The sequence below is a fragment of the Bidens hawaiensis genome, unplaced genomic scaffold (genome assembly GCF_021521415.1).
Source record: "Bidens hawaiensis isolate Kalapana, Puna unplaced genomic scaffold, B.hawaiensis_p1.1 tig00004664_1, whole genome shotgun sequence".
In the NCBI taxonomy this organism is placed as follows: Eukaryota; Viridiplantae; Streptophyta; class Magnoliopsida; order Asterales; family Asteraceae; genus Bidens; species Bidens hawaiensis.
The window spans coordinates 1,449,265-1,466,716 of record NW_027491285.1 but is presented as its reverse complement, the minus strand read 5'-3'; the positions used below and the strand labels follow the sequence as shown (position 1 = coordinate 1,466,716).

Here is a 17,452-nt window from a genome sequence, read left to right as displayed (position 1 = left end):
GGTTGGTGTTCTATGGAGTTTTAAATATCACAGATATTCACAGCTAAAAATGTAATACAATTAATTTATGTGTAAGATTTTAAAACGCAATGTAATTTTTTGATATATAAATTTGTTATATATGCAGGATGTCATTGGATATAAAGTTGGTAATCCATCATAAAGAGAATTACCCACGTCCATTATACTAATGAAATTGTGATGGAAACTTTTGTCAGTGATAGTTGAGTTTTCTAGCAGTGCTTGTTTGATGTTGCACGCTGCGTATGTAGCTCTAATACCAGCTTATTTGAGCTAATATTATGTGTTTTGTGATAACGATGTGATTCTTTCCTAAAATGGTGCCCATGTTAACTACCTAATAAGGTTACATAAAAGTTAAGAATAAGAACAATATTAGTAGCCTAGCTTATACATGAACTAGTAGGAGACTCACGCTATGTGACGGGCTTCGATATTGTTTAGCGTTCAGTTGATGTTACTCTTGTGATTCTTCATATAAAGAATACATATATAAGTTATTATAACCAAAATACACATAATAAATACATTTACATATCAACATCCATATACATATGTTTTACACCTTTTTCATAAACAAACACACATGCATGATTGCATATATGTCATATGAATACACGCATCCACATACCATATAAACATAAACATACATATAGCTATACACTTACATCTCCAACTTTGACTATTTTGATTTGACTCACATTTGTGACTTCATCAATCAGTGAGATATCCTAAAACAGCAGCTTGGCATCACCATTAAGTCCCAAAACAACCTTCTCAATACATCCTTAACATCAATAACAAAAGTCAAAAACATGATAAATATGCAGAAATAATTACTTATCATTATCGAGTTTTGAGACAGGTTAAGCAATGTTCTTATTTGAAATCTCCTATTCTCCATTTCTTTCACATGTGAGCATATAACAGCCAAAGATAATAAGGATATAACAGGCAAGGATAACAAGAGAAAAAATAAGATTTATGTTAAAAGGATACCTACAAACAGTGTCAAAACCGAAGAGCACACGATGTCAAAGTCACATCTATAAAAGCTTCAAGACGAATAGGACATTTTTCCTCTTCCCCCTTTTGCAACTCCTTCATAACTTCCTGTATATATGCTTTTGAAGGCCTTTCCTTACCTTCCTCCATGGCTTCCTTGCTACCTTTAAGAAAACGTTTTGCCAGTTCAGCCAAATCTGAATACTCTTATCACCTAGAATGTCAAAAGTTGTTATTAATCAGAAACTACACATTTTATAATAATGAAATAAAAATATATTTTTACACGTTTTCTAGTGATAATAAGGCATTGAGATAAGTTATAGTAATGGAATTGTTTTCATGTTTGTTAATATATTACCTCCATATCAACAAACAGAAGAACTAATATACGTCTGACACAAAATAATACTGCATAAATGGCTAAAAGATTTATACTCAAAAGCATTGCGGATTTAGGAGGGGGTCTGGAGGGTCTTTGCCCCTTTGGTCGACCAAACTTGCTTATAATAGCGGTATCTAATATGATGGGTTTTCTTAGGTTGACCGTTAATAGTATCTCACCAGAGTAGTGTAAACGAAGAGAGGACGGTGAAGAGTGAATACCATCACCGGAATTTGTTTTCCGGAAGCAGGGATGGCGAGACTATTCGAAAGATGTTGGCTATTAAGGTTAATGAACGGGAAAAAAAAGGAAGATAAATATCTCAACGTGTTGCACATATCATTAACTTGGTTATAAAAGGACAGACTCAATAGTAAACAAAGATATACAAGATATATTAAATTGTGTCTAGGTTTTAGCCTAACCACTTTCATTGGCTAGGGGTTGCAATACTTCAAAACTAGTTATAATCAAACCAGTTATTGGACAAATCGTTTTGATCATGTTGACAATAACTGATTCAGTTAGTAACTGCTTTTTTAGAAAACCAGTTAGCCAACTTGTGCAACTCTAATATTCGGTACTCCACAATGACACATCAAAATGGATAATGAGCTAATCGTTAATTAGTACAGTCGAAACTTTAAAAAATAGAGTTAATTTCTGTATGGGTCGAAACTATTAAAAACATATAAACTTCGTCTTTTTAAAGGGTTAATACAAACTTATAAAGATTTTTTGGGCCTAATCTCTATCGCTTGAATAATTAACCCACTCTTCCAATTCCCTCCTTTCACCTCCATTACACTCATCTCAACTTCAACCTCCGCTCCTCCCTTGTTAAAGTACTCCCCTATCTCAACCTCAAACCACCCATCTTTCCTATGTTTGGGACAATTTTCCTCACAAGGGGGAGGTACAACATCGTAGTTTGCAAGCAATCCTCTTCCAAAGATTCCAATCCGTCTCTTTGGTCGCAATCTTCGTCTGTTTTGTGCTTTAGGGTCCAAATACATCATTCTGGTTTGTGAGTTATCGCCGATGTAGACCTCCACGGGTTGGTACCCAAAACCGTAAGCTTCCGCGGTTGTCTTAAACACAAGGTAAGCAACATAAGTTGAATTGGGAGACAAGATAGAAGTTTTGAGTTTGCCACTGACTTCAAGTGAGCTCACACTTATAAGTTCAGCTACTTCTTTGAATCTATTATTTATTATATCATAAAAAGGATATTATAAGCATAATAATGATAACAATAATAATATGTTGTCATATTGACACAACTAAGAACAATACTAGGAAAAGATACCTAGATGTTGCTATAGATGTCCATCTCCAACAATCTGGGTAATCAACCAAAGCAATTGACATTTGTTTAGGGGCCAGCATGTAACATTTCTTCCCGGTCCATTTATCCAACCAGAAACTCTATCAATTCATATTTAAAAGATTTAATTAGGTCCATAAAATATCACAACTATCAAATTTGATTCTTCTGGAGTTATGTTTGGTTGGAGGTAATGGAATGAAGGGAGAATTGAATGGGAGAAGGAATGGAATGGACAAGGGAATGAAATGGATCATTACCATTCTTTTGTCTTGTTTGGTTAACCTATAGGAATGAAATCAATTATTAATTTTTATTGTTTGGTATCCAAATAAATTATATAAATGAAATAGAAATAATAAAACCACTCATATCTGAAAATACTTTTTAACCCCAAAAAAAAAAAAAAAAAAAAAAAACAACCCTACAATGGCGACGGTGGTAGCTCCGGCGATGAAAATGGTGGTGGCGGTGGCGATGGCGGCGGTGGTGGTTTCGACGGAGTTGGTGGTGGTGCCAATGGTAGTGGTGGTGTTAGGTGGTAGTGTTGTTGAAAAAGTAGGGTGAAGGAGGAATGGAATGAAAAAAAAAAAGAAAAGAGTGGGAAGGAATGGTTTTGATGGAATAGGATTCCATGTGTAATGGATGATTCCATTCCATTGAGCAACCAAACACCATTTTTTTTATTCCCACGTAATAAATCATTCCATTCCTACTGTCATTCTTGCATAACAAACGCTACCTAAATAGTTCACACATAGAGTGTGAACAAGTTGAGTCGTTCACGAGCTACTCAAGATCAGATCAATAAAAGGCTTGAAACGAGCTAAGTATTATCAAGCCTGAGACTCAAAAATAAAGCTTTCTTAGTTATCGTGCCCGAGCTAGAGCCTTGTATTGGAAGATCATTTAGCCTCATCGAGCCTTAACGAACTTAGTATATTTTCGAGTTTAACCCTTTTGGACTTTTGAATATAAATTTTGCTCTGCGTTGTCGAGCTTTAGCCGAGCTTTGGCTCATTTAAGATACTCCACACGAGCTAGTGCCGAGCTTAGGCTCATTAAGGAGTTTCTCAAGATATATAAAAATAATTTTTTAAAGTATATATACTTTAATTAATAATTAATAAACAAACCTAGTGTATTTTCGAGTTTTAACACTCTTGGACTTTTATATATCAAATTTTACACTTTGCAGTCAAGCTCGAGCCTAAGGTATTGCACACAAGCTCAAGCCAAGCTTTTGGCTTAATGATTTTCTCAAAATATATAAAAAATACTTTTTTAAATGTATAGGAATTAATAAATTAATAATAAACGAGCTAACTCAAGCTTGAGAAAATGATTCACAAGCCAAGTTTGAGCTTTAGAGAAAGATCCTAAAACGAGCAGAGCTCAAGCTCTCTCGTAAGTCATAGTGAATTTACACCCAGGGGCGCAACTTATTCAGCCCCCTCTTCCTCCCCCTCTTTTTGCTCAGCAGCGTAACCTCACTGGGTTTCGTTAAAAAAAAAATTATACGTAGTGTAAATATACACGTTTTCATCCAATCTTCGCTCTATCGATGGTGATTAAAATGATACAAAAGCATACCTTATTTCCCTCTTTGATGATGACCGAGTGATCACAAAGACGTAGATACACCTCCTTCATTGAATCGCCACCACCGCCTGCCGCCAGGAACTCCGGAGGCACAAAGCTGGCCCACAGTGTATCCCACTCCGCAACTGACCGGAAAAAAGAGTTGACAGATGACAACCTGGAAGCATCTTGTGGACTGGTGAGTGCCAAAGCTTGTGCAACAAAACCTTGAGGGAGATCACTGAAAAAATCTTTCATCTCAAATCTATCTAAAAACATTGGATCAAGGATTAATTGGTGTACATCTGTATATAGCTGTTATCATAGGTCCATGTTTTATCATTTATTGTTGAAACTTGTCTTTTTTTTGTATTTAATTATTATGTTGCATGGCAGGTGGGCCGGCAAAGTAGCTTTCAGATCAATTTAGAAATATTATTAGATTTTATATGGTTTTTTTCACAAGTTTTCATTACAGTTAAATTTGGAGGTATATGACTGAGTGATTTATATTTGTTTATGTATCCTTCACGTTGTAGCGGTGCACAAGTTAAATTTGTTAAGATACCAACACTAAATTAAAATAATTAATATATCAACACAGGAAGTAGTATAGACACTCGTATAACTTATAATAAAATAATTACCATATTAAAACGATCGTAACGGTAATGACACTGATTTTCTAGACGCACTACGCATAAAAATTGAGCAGTAAAACCAAGGCATTGCAACTGCCAGTCCTGTTGATGCATATTTAGTCCTCTCGGTTTTTATTTAATCGATTTGGCCATTGTAATTGTATAGGGAATTTATTGTAATTATGGAAAGTCCATTCGTTAGGGTTGTCTAGAGAATGGGTCTTTATTTTGGGGCCACACGATAGAGATGGCCAAAAAAACCGGTTGGGGAACCGGTTTACCGGTTTAAACCGGAAACCGGTTTTTACGAAAACCGGTTTTTTAAAAACCGGTTTGACCGGTTTACAAACCGCCGGTTCGTCTTTCGGTTACAAGTTCTAGATCCAAAACCGGTTAACGAACCGGTTAATGGAAAAACCGGTTTTTTTTATTAACCGGTTATGGAAAAACCGGTTAACCGGTTTATAAAAAAAACCGGTTTTTGACCGTTGTGGAAAAACCGGTTAACCGGTTTCTCCATAACCGGTTAACCGGTTAAAAACCGGTTTTTGAACGTTGTATAACGGCTATATGCCCATTTTTTTTTTTTTACCATTTTACCCCCACAAACATCTATATATAATTTAGGTTGGGTATTGGTTAGATCACACTCGATTATACAACTCCAAACGCTCTAAACGTTTATTTCATACGCGATTATTTTGTTATCTCACGCTCAATTATACCACATTACCACTCCATACGCTCTTATTTCGTAGTCGTTTATTTCATACTCGAGTATACCACTCTTATTTCGTAGTCGATTATCATGGCCTCCCAAAGTGCTGCTTCATCCGTCAACATGGGTGCCTCGAACACGGGAGAAACGGTCGTTCGGGTCATCCCCACGAAACGAAACCATGATGTTTGGCAACATTTCGACCTATGCGAAATGTCTAACGGTAGCCAAAAAGCTCGATGCAAACATTGTTTGAAGTTTTATGGCAAAGATGCAAACTCCACTTTAAAAGCGCATGTACAAAGGCCCTTTTGCAAGGCCTTGAAGGACGAATCGGGAAGTAGTTCGCAGCCGGAGATGACGAATCAAGGAGCGGTGTTTACGTACGACGTTGAAGCGGTACGTCAACAGTTTTCAAACTTTGTGATACAACAAACATTTCCTTTCAACCACTTCGACAACCCTCAATTCACGGAGATGATGCAAAACTATGTTCAGCCACACTACCAACACGTAAGTCGTTCGACCCTTAGAAGAGATTGTCTTAAAGCATGGAAAAACGCTAAATCCGAACTAATTTCATACTTTTCAAACTTACAAACTGGTGTAAACTTAACAACGGATGTGTGGTCGGTACCTCATGGTTCGCCCGACTCATACATTTGTGTGACGGCTCATTGGGTTGACCCCGAGTCGTGGCAAATGATGAAACGAACCGTTGCGTTTCAATTGTTTGATTACCCGCACACGGGTAGAAATATTTTTCAAATCTTGGATAAAGTCATTCGACAATACAAGATTGAACATAAAATCTTTTCAATTTCGTTTGATAACGCGTCCAACAATACGGTCGCGGTTGGCCATTTAAAATTAAAGTATAAACCTATTTGTGATGGAGCGTTTTTTCATAGCCGATGCATTGCACATATTATCAACTTGGCCGTGCAAGATGGGTTAAACGTGATCGAAACGCAAAGAAACAATTTTAAAAGAATGTTACGAGATGTTTTTAGCAACAATAAAACATTTTCAAGATACAAAAAATTTTGTGTAGAAGCTAATTGTCAATGGTTGGGGCCAAATTGGGATTGTCCAACAAGATGGAACTCGACTTGTAATATGTTTGAGAAAGCCATCCAACAAAAAGAATCATTAATTGCGTTTCATCAAATTTTGTCAAGTAGGGGTAAATGTGCACCGTAAGATCCTAGAAACTGGTTATTGATTGAGATCGTTACGGAGGTCCTTCAAATTTTTAAATCTTGCACAACTAGTTTATCCGGGGTTTACTATCCAACAAGCCCCATTGCTTTACCAAAAATTGCTGTCATGTGCACAAAGTTGAGTGAACTTCATTGTAGGGGTGCACCTTATTTTGATATGGGTGTAAAAATGAAAGAAAAATTTAGAAAATATTTTCAAGAACTACCCGCTGTTTTGACATGTGTTGCTGCGTTAAACCCTTGCATCAATGTTGGTGGTGTTGAAGCTTTAATAGAAAAAATTTGTGATGAGCTAGGGTTAAACGACGATCAAAACCCCTATTATAGCCAAACTTTAAAGAATGCTTTCAACACCACCTTGTCAAACATGTATGATGTCTACCTTACAAAATACGGGTCGTCTTCCCAAATTCATGACTCGTTAAGAGCTGTTGCCCAATCCCAATCCCAAACCGACCTTGAAAGGGGGATGTACTACATGATTTGGGAAGACGCGGTAAACGTCAAAAGGTAAACACCCCAAGCAGTGAACTTGGAAGGTATGGTGGTACCAACTTTGTGAAACACATGACTCCGGATGAATTTAGAAGTCTTGATTTGCTGGCTTGGTGGAGAGGTAAGGAGGATGAGTTTCCGATCCTCGCCGCCATGGCCAAAGATTTACTAACGGTCCAAGCTTCCACGGTAGCTTCGGAGTCTGATTTTTCTGTTTCTGGCAGGGTTATATCGATTAGGAGGACTCGGCTCACTGCACCAGCTATAGATATGTCGATTTGCTACAAGGATTACTTGGACTCTTTAGATAGGGCACAACATCAACGCTCACTCGAGGGGGAAATGGAGTATGAAGCGGGCTTGTATGAAGACGAGGTCAATGAAGGACACACTCAACCAATGACCGATGAAGAAGCCGCGTACGACGATTACCTAAGAAATAGCTCGGGATCGGGTAGCGAAGAAAATTAGTTAAAGAAACAGCAAACATGGAGGCAAATCATGAGTAAAAAACAGCAAGTTGTTCATGTAATCGTGTCAAAGCATTCTTTTTCCTAATATGTGCTCTTATTTACTTGTTGATTTGGATTTTTCTAATTTAGTTAAAGAAACAGCAAACATGGAGGCAAATCATGAACAAACTGCGATTGGGAACAACAGGAGCATCTGCTAGTTCACGATTTAATGTTTGTATTTTTGAGTTAAATCATGAACAACAGTTCTTGGCAGAGATTTCTTCAGTGTTAATGATTTAATGTTTGTATTTTTGAGTTACGAATATGCGATAACGATTTAATGTTTGTATTTTTAATGTAAAAACTATAAATGAAAGTTATGTGTTTTTAATCTTTGGTTTGTTGAAAACACATTCACCAACACACACTCATACTCATCTTCCAAGCAAAGAACCCTAACAACGAAAGCAAAGAATGGCTTCGGTCAGTCCGTTTTGCCTTGTAGTTACCGTTTTGCCTTGTAGTTACCGGTTTGTTTATACTGTGAAAAAATAATGGTCTTCATTAAGTACAAAATATAAAAAACAAATATTCGTATTTGAAACCGCGAAATTTAAAAAAAAAAAAAAAAAAAAAACCGGTTAATAAAAAAAACCGGTTAATAAAAAAACCGGTTTATTAACCGGTTCTAACCGGTTTCTAAACCGGTCCTAACCGGTTAGACCGGTTAGGGTTTTGACAGCAAAAAACCGGTTATTAACCGGTCCGGTTATTAACCGAACCGGTTTTTTTCCGGGCCAAAAAAACCGGTCCGGTTAATAACCGAACCGGTTTTTTTAAAAAAACCGGTTTGTGCACCTCTACCACACGATAAGGCTTGTTTAGCGTATGGAATTTAGTTATTAGAGGTCATTCGCTAAGTCTGTATAGCGAATGACGTAGCAAATGACGCCCATTTGCTAAGCATGTTTAGCGAATGGGCTTAGAGCTATAAATACTTGTAAGTTAATGTTCTACTTAACGAATAAGTCATTATTATTGAATCAAGTGTCCAAACTCTGCCCAAATTCTCTTTCAAAACTCATAGTTACACACAGTATCCTAATTGTTCATTAATCAAGCTATAATCATAAGACTAGATCCTATATCGACTGATTGATGTTGAATCAAGTTTCCTCAAGTCCACGAGAATTTGGTCGCCATATGCTACATTCGTTTCGGTACCGGAACTAAACCTAAAAATTATATTTGTCAAATTAACATATTTAAAATAACAAAACGAAATTAGGTCACTCATTTAACTTTTCTACAAATTGGGTCACTAAATTTTCCAATTAGGTCACTCGTATAACGTATTATAAAACAAAATTAGACAATATATTGCATAATAGTAACCAAAGTTTCGTAAGTGTTCCAATTAGGTCACTCTTGTAACTTTTCTCCAAATTGGGTCACTAAATCTTTAAATCGAGCCTCATCGGTTTTTTTGTGCGTCTAGAAACAATGGAGGAGAACATGTGGGGTCGGGATGTGCAACATATGTAGTCATATTTTAAAAATTAAAAAAATTGTCAATTGTAATAAAAATAAAATCTAAAATTCACATTACCACTCCACATCAACATCAAAAGTTATGTAAAAAAGATTTTTTAATTGAAACAAAAACTAACTATGATTAAAAATTTTAAAACCTATAATTTAATAAAATATGACATAATTGAAACATTTTTCAAACTTGAGTGATCTAAATGGAATGGGGAATGAATAGATTAAATGTGAATCTTGGTGTTGCTAAACTACCATTAGTCAAAGTGATGGATCACCATTGGGCCACATCATCTTAATGTTTTTTTTCTGCTTGTTTTTGTTTTTAGTTCCGGAACATGATTGGAACCAACCGAATTCGCGTTGACTCACCGTCGTAACACTCAGGACTGACAATGCTTGAAATTACCAACGCCTAAGACCGCTACATATTCGAGACCGACAATGCTCAGGTTCTATCGACTCACCACCACAACATCCGGGACCGACAACGCTCGGGTTTTACCAATACCCAAGTTTTACTAACCTTTTTTAGTTATTGTATCATAACGAACGTAATCGTAACCAACCAAATTCACATCGATCGTCGCAACACCCGAGACCGAAAACGCTCGGGTTTTACCAACTCACCGCTGCAATGCCTGAGACCGGAAAAACTCGTGGTTTACTGACTGAATAAATGTTGCTTTAAATATATTGTTTTTTTATATGTTAATCTTTCTATATCGACTCGTAGCTGCAGAGCTCGTTTTTTGGTTTATATGTGAATTAAACAATTTTTTTTTGGGTTTCAACGCATGGGTTTTACCAACTTTGTTTATTCCGTAAAAAACGTAATTGATACTGAACAAACTCACATCGAATAGGTGTCGTAACGTTCGGTTTTTACCCACTAGTGTTTTACCAAATCTCGGGTTCCAACACTCAGGTTTTGCCAACGCCTGGGTTTTACAAGATTCAATATATGAAGTTTTAAATATTTTAATTTTTATATGTTAATTGAATGAATTTAGTTATGGGTTTAATTATAGCATCGTTACAAATGTAACCGATACCGATCAAATGCATGTCGACTCGTAACTGCAACATTCGGGTTTTAACAATGGTTGTGTTTTATAGACTTAATATATATACATTGTTTCAAATATGTTAAGATAAAGTTTTAGGATCATATACAATGTTGGTTGTATTATTTAGGGCTGGTTGCATGTATGCACTATAAGACCACGTGTAGTGGCTTGTTTTGGACTCCAAAAGGAGCTCAACACCCCCCAACCTCTTTTTCTTGCTCGTTTTGCTCGACCGCATTGTATACACAATGCTCGTTGTGTGAGAGAGAATGAACGCTTTTTTTTGGGGGGGGGGGGATGAGGAAAGGGTAATGATTGCAAAAGGGCTTTGATGTCTTTTACCACCATGTCACTTTTTATAAACTAGACATTGATGACTAAGATGTCACGTATTAGAAAACTTTTCTATATAGTCAGTTATCACTGCAGGTAATAGGTGTTCATCAGACTAAGTTTATTAACATTCCAACCCAACCCCACTTTTTAATAATAAAATTAATTTATCTCTCTTCTATCTACACAACCCAATCTATCCAACTTTTTACTTTTATTCACAATCCAACCCAAACCAATTATTTTATTAAATACAAATAAGATAATATGAGATTTATATATATATATATATATATATATAGGGTAAGGTTAAAATAAAAACCCACTTGAGTTGTGAAAACCCACGAAAACCCCATGTAACATCGTTTTTTTTTTGTTACGTGTAATATATGTTGTAACATTTAATATAAAACATCGAAACATAAAAAAAAATGTTTTACTATTTTTTAACATTTTTTTACTAACTTTATATATGTTTTTATGAGAAAGAAAAAGTTATATTTATATTTACATTTTTTATTCATTTTAATTGTGGACCACAAGATTTAAATATTAATTAAAAACATGTGGTTGAGAATGGGTTTCTAGAGTTTTCACAACTCAAGTGGGTTTTGATTTTACACTTAGCCTATATATATATATATATATATATATATAAGGACCCTTTTTAAAAAAATGATTTTATCAAAATTTATGTGAATGTTCAACAAAAAAATAGAACAAAGACCGTATTTTTAGAATTTAAAAACTTAACAGTTAAAAATTTTACGTGCTCATGTTAGAAAAATACATATTTTTAAAATACTCGGTTTTTAATAAAATTTATACCAAAATGTTCATGGAAAAAAAACTAAATAAGACTGTGTTTTTAGATTTTTATTATAAAAGTTTAATAAAAGAAAATAAGTTATTAAACAAAATTCAAAATTTATAAGAAATGAATTACCAGAAAAAAAAAGAAAAAGAAAATCAAACATTTAACAAATAGAAAGATGTCATGTGTAAAAGTTTTGGGTTGTGACCTAGGTTGAGTCAACAACCCGGGTTGTGACTTAAAATTGTTTTTTTCCTTTTTCTTTTAATTACTTTAAGCCATGACCTCTCCAAGAAGTCACAAACAAACATAGTCTCAATTGAAGTTTCATACATGGGATTTTCAGTCGGGGTCCATGTTTTATCTGTTGCTGAAACTTGTCTCTTTGTATTTAATTATTATTGTGCATGGTAGGCGAGCCGGCGAAATAGCTTTCAGAATTTTGAGAAATTATAAGGTTTTATAGTAGTATTTTGTTTTTCTATTCACATTCTTTCATTACAGGCAAAATGTATAAAGGAGGGTAAGTCTTAGATAAGATCATGTGTAGAGGCATTTTGCATCATATGTAGGAGCGGATGAAGCTTCTATAGAGGTATTTATGTCATGTGGCGTCATATTATCATTTAGGCATTTTGCTAATATGGGATGCAGTGGATGAAGCTACTCTAAACATTACTCAGTTATTATAATTTAAATTAAATACAAATAAGATGTGATATTCCTAAACTTTTCGCATTTGAAACCCGGTCCATATTGTATTTTGAGTTATTATGTGGTTTTATGTTTATTACTAATAAATCAACTTAATCATGTGTTATAATCAAACTTATTCAAGTATATTTGCTATTTTGGGTATTTAAAAAGTCTAGGGACTGAAACTACCAAATTTCAAACTTTCAGACACTCTAACATGGGGGCGTGCTTCCCTTTCCACGCCCTCGTGTCCAGTTGTCACAAATAAGACAGAAATGTGGTACTGACACATGAAACACAGAGCCGTACTTCCCTTTCCACACCCTCGTTCTAGTCCTTGAATGTACATCCTGACAATCATTAAATGCGCATGCAAATCTCAAATCACGGTGACGTTGTGACATTTGTCATTTTCGGGTTCGATTTGTATTTGTTTTTGTATTGTAAACCCAACCCGTTTTGATTTTCGGATCTTTGTATTTGTTTTTGATAGATTTTATGTTATGATCTTGTTCCACACTTGTCTTGTTGTTATATCATCCTTAACGGCCCTTAATTCGCACTAAAAATCAAGTTTAAACAAGTCCAAGAGCTAAATCTGCCAAAAAACAAACTGCTGGTGAAAGGGAGTTGGCAGCGTAGTGCGACGAGGTGCCCAAAACACCATCACGTAGCGCGACCAACTGCAGTTGCAGTAGTTTTGTTGTTATACTTACTTTATTGAACCTCATTCTTGTAAAATATAACTTAAACTCCCGAAAACCTAAGCCTTGTTTTTATGAACTTTTATACCGATTATATTCTATCTTCAAGACTCAATATCAACTCAAGGTCTTTCAATCTAGAACACGCTAGTTAAACCGTGGGGCTCGCCTTCTTGAACATTTTTATTCTAAGGCTTTTTTTCATAGACGTCACTTTATCCAAGTGAGTAATTTCATTCCCGTTTTCGCTTTTATACTTTGGGGGTAGCTTGCACGCTTACTCAAACAAAAATTATTTAAGACTTGGACCTCAAACAACAAATTCTAGTTTATCTGCTACTTAGAATAATTGCTCGATTGTGTGTTATATGACTTATATGATTAATTGCTAGATGTTTATTGCTTTTGTTGGTTAGCCTCATCCTCATCCTCAATAAGTATGATCATACGCTCTTCCTTGTAATTTGGTAGTTTTTACCTAGTTAGAAAGGAGCCTCATTTATTTATGATTCGTACACCGCAATTGTCGTTATTATTTATGGTTTCACATAAGAGTTGTGGTTTTTTGCCTCATATTATATATACAAAAAATCATAGAATTGCCCATCAACATTTATGTTGACAAAATATATTTTATGCAAGGTTACAGGTTCAATTATTGGTTGATCGAAGATTTGAAGACGTTGTTTTTATTTTGGACTTTTAAGTTATTAGTTAAATGAACTATTTATTTTCCTTGTATTGCGTTGCATTTGTATGAACAAGATGTGATGTGTTTTGATGTTAAATTAAATGAATGAGTTGTTTAAAATTGTCGCTTTAATAGTTTTGTATGCATTGAAACAATTGCGTAGTGCCTCGGCATGTTCCACTGTTTTTGGTTGGGGTGTGACAGATTTATATCAAAGCTCACGACTATTGGATAGCTAGTTAGACGTAACGACATAATATAGTTTGTGCCTTAGGGTCTTCATACGTGTTGCTCTACTTGATTGTTTATTACACTTATTTACTTATTTATTTCATTTGTCCTCATACACACACACACACACACTAATAGTAATCTAAGGTTATCTTACCTTACCGTAAAAAAAATAAAAAGTATAGGTCGCAAAATTTAATTTTGGACCTCGATATTTAGATGTTTCTCATATCCTTAAAGATTGTTCATATAACGGGTTTGTAGTAACTGGAAGAGGCAAAACACTAAGATCCGATCCTTTAACAAAAAAATTCCGAGAATCGAATGTGATATGACTTACCTGGGAGGACTAGATCGAAGTGTTTACCTTATAGGCCAAAGCGAATCCATGTTATAAGAATTAACAACTTTAAGTACTCATTGTAAGTGTTCAAGTTACATCCATATTAATGTTTTTAGCTGGAAACATGAAAGCCACAGTGATACGTGGACTAATGTTTTTAACTTCTTGTTATTCCTCATTTCTTGCTTTTTATTATTATGATTTTTGGTTGAAACATGAAGGACGCGGTGGTATGCGCAATGTTTCGACTCCCCATTTTACCTCATTTTCTTTTTTTTAGATTTATTGTCGGGAGGACAAGTCACGGTGATTCATGCACGTTTTCATACCTATAATCTTAGTACTTTATTTTTGAATTTCAAAGGTTTAAATTATTTATCTCTTTATTTATTTAAGTCATTTGATTTATTTATAAAACTTTTCTTTCAATTATCCTCACCCTCATGATTATAGGATTCACAAAAATAACCTTATATTTACATTAATCACCCTTATATTTAAACTATTTACCCAAAATCTCATATTATTTTACTTTTATTTATTTTTAGAATGCCAACTCCTCCTCGTCAAGCTCGCAAACCTAAGAACTCCAAATGCAAGATGGCTGCCTTGGTCGCTCAAGAAATAGCCTTTATGATTCCCGGACTGATAACCCAAATCCAAGCAACCAAGCCCCTCAACCCGCTTTTATCCAAGTCGTAACTAACCCTGCACCTTGCTCTTTCAAACAATTTAGCGGTGCCAAAATATGTCGGTTCGAACTGTTTCACTACCTTGTGTAATGGTTCGAACGAATGGAAAGCGTTTCCCGTCACTGTGAATGCCCCGAATCCAAGAGAACCACCTTTGCTACAAGCGTGTTCGAGCTAACCACCTTCACATGATGGAATAGTGTGATGAACACAAAAGGGGCGAAAGTAGCCATGTCCTACTCATTAACCGGCCTCAAAGAAATCATGATGAAGAAGTTTTACCTGAAGTATGAAATCAAGAAACTCGAAGCCGAATTATGGGAACTTAAGCAAGAGAGTGGTGGTTACAACTCCACCTACTCCAACCACTTTCACGAGCTTAGTCTCTTGGTTCCTCACTTGATCACTCCCCTTGAGCGGGCGATTGACAAATATGTCGACGGTTAGCCTTTGCAATTCCAAGACTGGGTGATGAGTAGAAACCCGCAAACACTCCATGACGCAATCAACCTAGCCGCAACTCTTTCTGAGAACCATGTCAAAGTCGGTACCCTCATGATCAAAGGTTCCAAAAATCCTAATGAAATGACCATACCCGAATCATCTTACCACACCAAAGATGACCCCCAGCCTCAATCCATAAACTACTCCAACTAATCCCTCCACTCCAAAAATAAACACAAACCGAATCACTGAAACTTTTCTGTCACTCACCCATCTCAACCCCAACCTCAATCTCAAGCTTCTCAAAACCGAAAACCTTATACCGGCCACCATCCTTTGTGCAACACTTGTCAACGCTACCACCCATCTTACTTCGCTTGTCGCCAATGCTCGAATTGTAACCGCTTCGGTCACCTTAACAATGTGTGTCGTGAAGCCTCCCGTGGGCAACCCGCTCCACCAAGGTTTACTTCGCCTAATCCTCAAAACCATCCTATGCCTTTTGCTCAAACTCCTCCTCAACCAAGAGCTTGTTTCAATTATGGAGACCAAAATCATTTCCACAATACTTTTCCTCCACTCGCTTTTGGAAATCAAACCCAAGTCATGTCCGCACCCTACTACACAACTTAATCCTTTCAAGTACAAACTTACCAACCTCAAGTCCCTTAACTCATGGCTCTCTGGCTCAACCGCTTCAAGCAATGCAAGCCCCTCCTCCTCCATTCCCGCAAGCTCAGCAAGTCAACCACGACAACCAAGGGCGTATGATGAATGCCAACTAAGCCCTTGCCAATGACGTGTTGAACGGTATGATTTTAGTAAATGAGCATTTAGCTTCAATTTCATTTGACACCGGAGCTGATAGAAGTTTTATTTCTTTTAAATTTGAGTCTTCTTATTCTATTCCCTGTACTAAACTTTCTCGACCTTTTACTGTCGAAGTCGCCAATGGTAGCTCCATCACCGTCGTTTCAGTCATCCGCAATTTCATTCTCACTCTTTGCAAGCGTGAATTGTCTATCGACCTCATCCCGATGCAAAGGAGAAGCTTCTAAATCATAGTAGGCATGGATTGGATAGCCGTTCATTGTGCCGAAGTTGTTTGTTATGACAAGTATATTCGAATTCCGCTTGCCAGTGATAAAACTCTCAAGATCTTTGGTAAAACGTCTCCTAAAATGCTCAACCTCATGTCGTGCTCGCAATCTCAAAAGTATGCGCGTTAAAAGTATGTTCTACTCCTAGCTCAAAAGTTGGCAAAAGATCGCGAAGAAAGAAAAATCCAAGAAATTCCCATTGTTTGTGATTTTCCCGACAACGCCTCCGGTCTTATACCCATCCGTACGGTTGAATTTCGAATCGACCTTGTTCCAGGAGAAACTCTCATAGCCAATGCTCCCTATTGTTTAACTCCTTCAGAAATGCAAGAATTATCAAACCAGCTCCAAGAACTCTCCGATAAGGGCTTTATCCGTCCAAGCTCCTCTCCTTTGGGGTGCACCCGTTCTTTTCGTGAAAAAAAAAAATAGCACGTTTTGCATGTGTATCGACTACCGTGAGCTCATTAAACTCGGCATAAAAAATTGTTATTCTTTGCTTCGTACCGGTGACCTCTTTGATCAACTCCAAGGCACAACTTGTTTCTCCAAAATTGGTCTTTGATCGGGTTATCATCAATTGTGTGTGCACGAAGATGACATTCCCAAAACCTCCTTTCACACTCAGTATGGACGTTACGAGTTCATGGTTATGCCATTTGGATTAACCAATGCACCCGTTGTATTTATGGATCTCATGAACCGTGTTTGCAAACCATTTTTGGAAAAATTCATAATTTTCTTTATTGATGGCATCCTCGTCTTTTTCAAAACCGAAGCCGAACATGTGCATCATTTACGTTCCATTCTCAATCTCCTAAGAAAAGAAAAACTTTACCCCAAATTCTCAAAAGGTGAAATCTATCTAAAGGAAGTTCCATTTTTGGATCACATCGTCAATGATAAAGGTATTCATGTTGATCCAGCTAAAATTGAGG

General features: G+C 36.1%; 1 protein-coding gene across 1 annotated transcript; it reads right to left on the bottom strand.

Annotated features, from left to right (window-relative positions):
- Positions 1-2,136: 2,136 nt before the first annotated feature.
- Positions 2,137-4,577, bottom strand: LOC143627367 (putative F-box protein PP2-B12). The gene is made up of 3 exons (XM_077097211.1): positions 4,332-4,577; positions 2,721-2,839; positions 2,137-2,614 (listed from the first exon to the last, which is right to left on the bottom strand). Exons 1-3 carry the CDS (start codon positions 4,575-4,577, stop codon positions 2,137-2,139), a joined length of 843 nt encoding a protein of 280 aa, XP_076953326.1.
- Between the last annotated feature and the right edge of the window lie 12,875 nt (positions 4,578-17,452).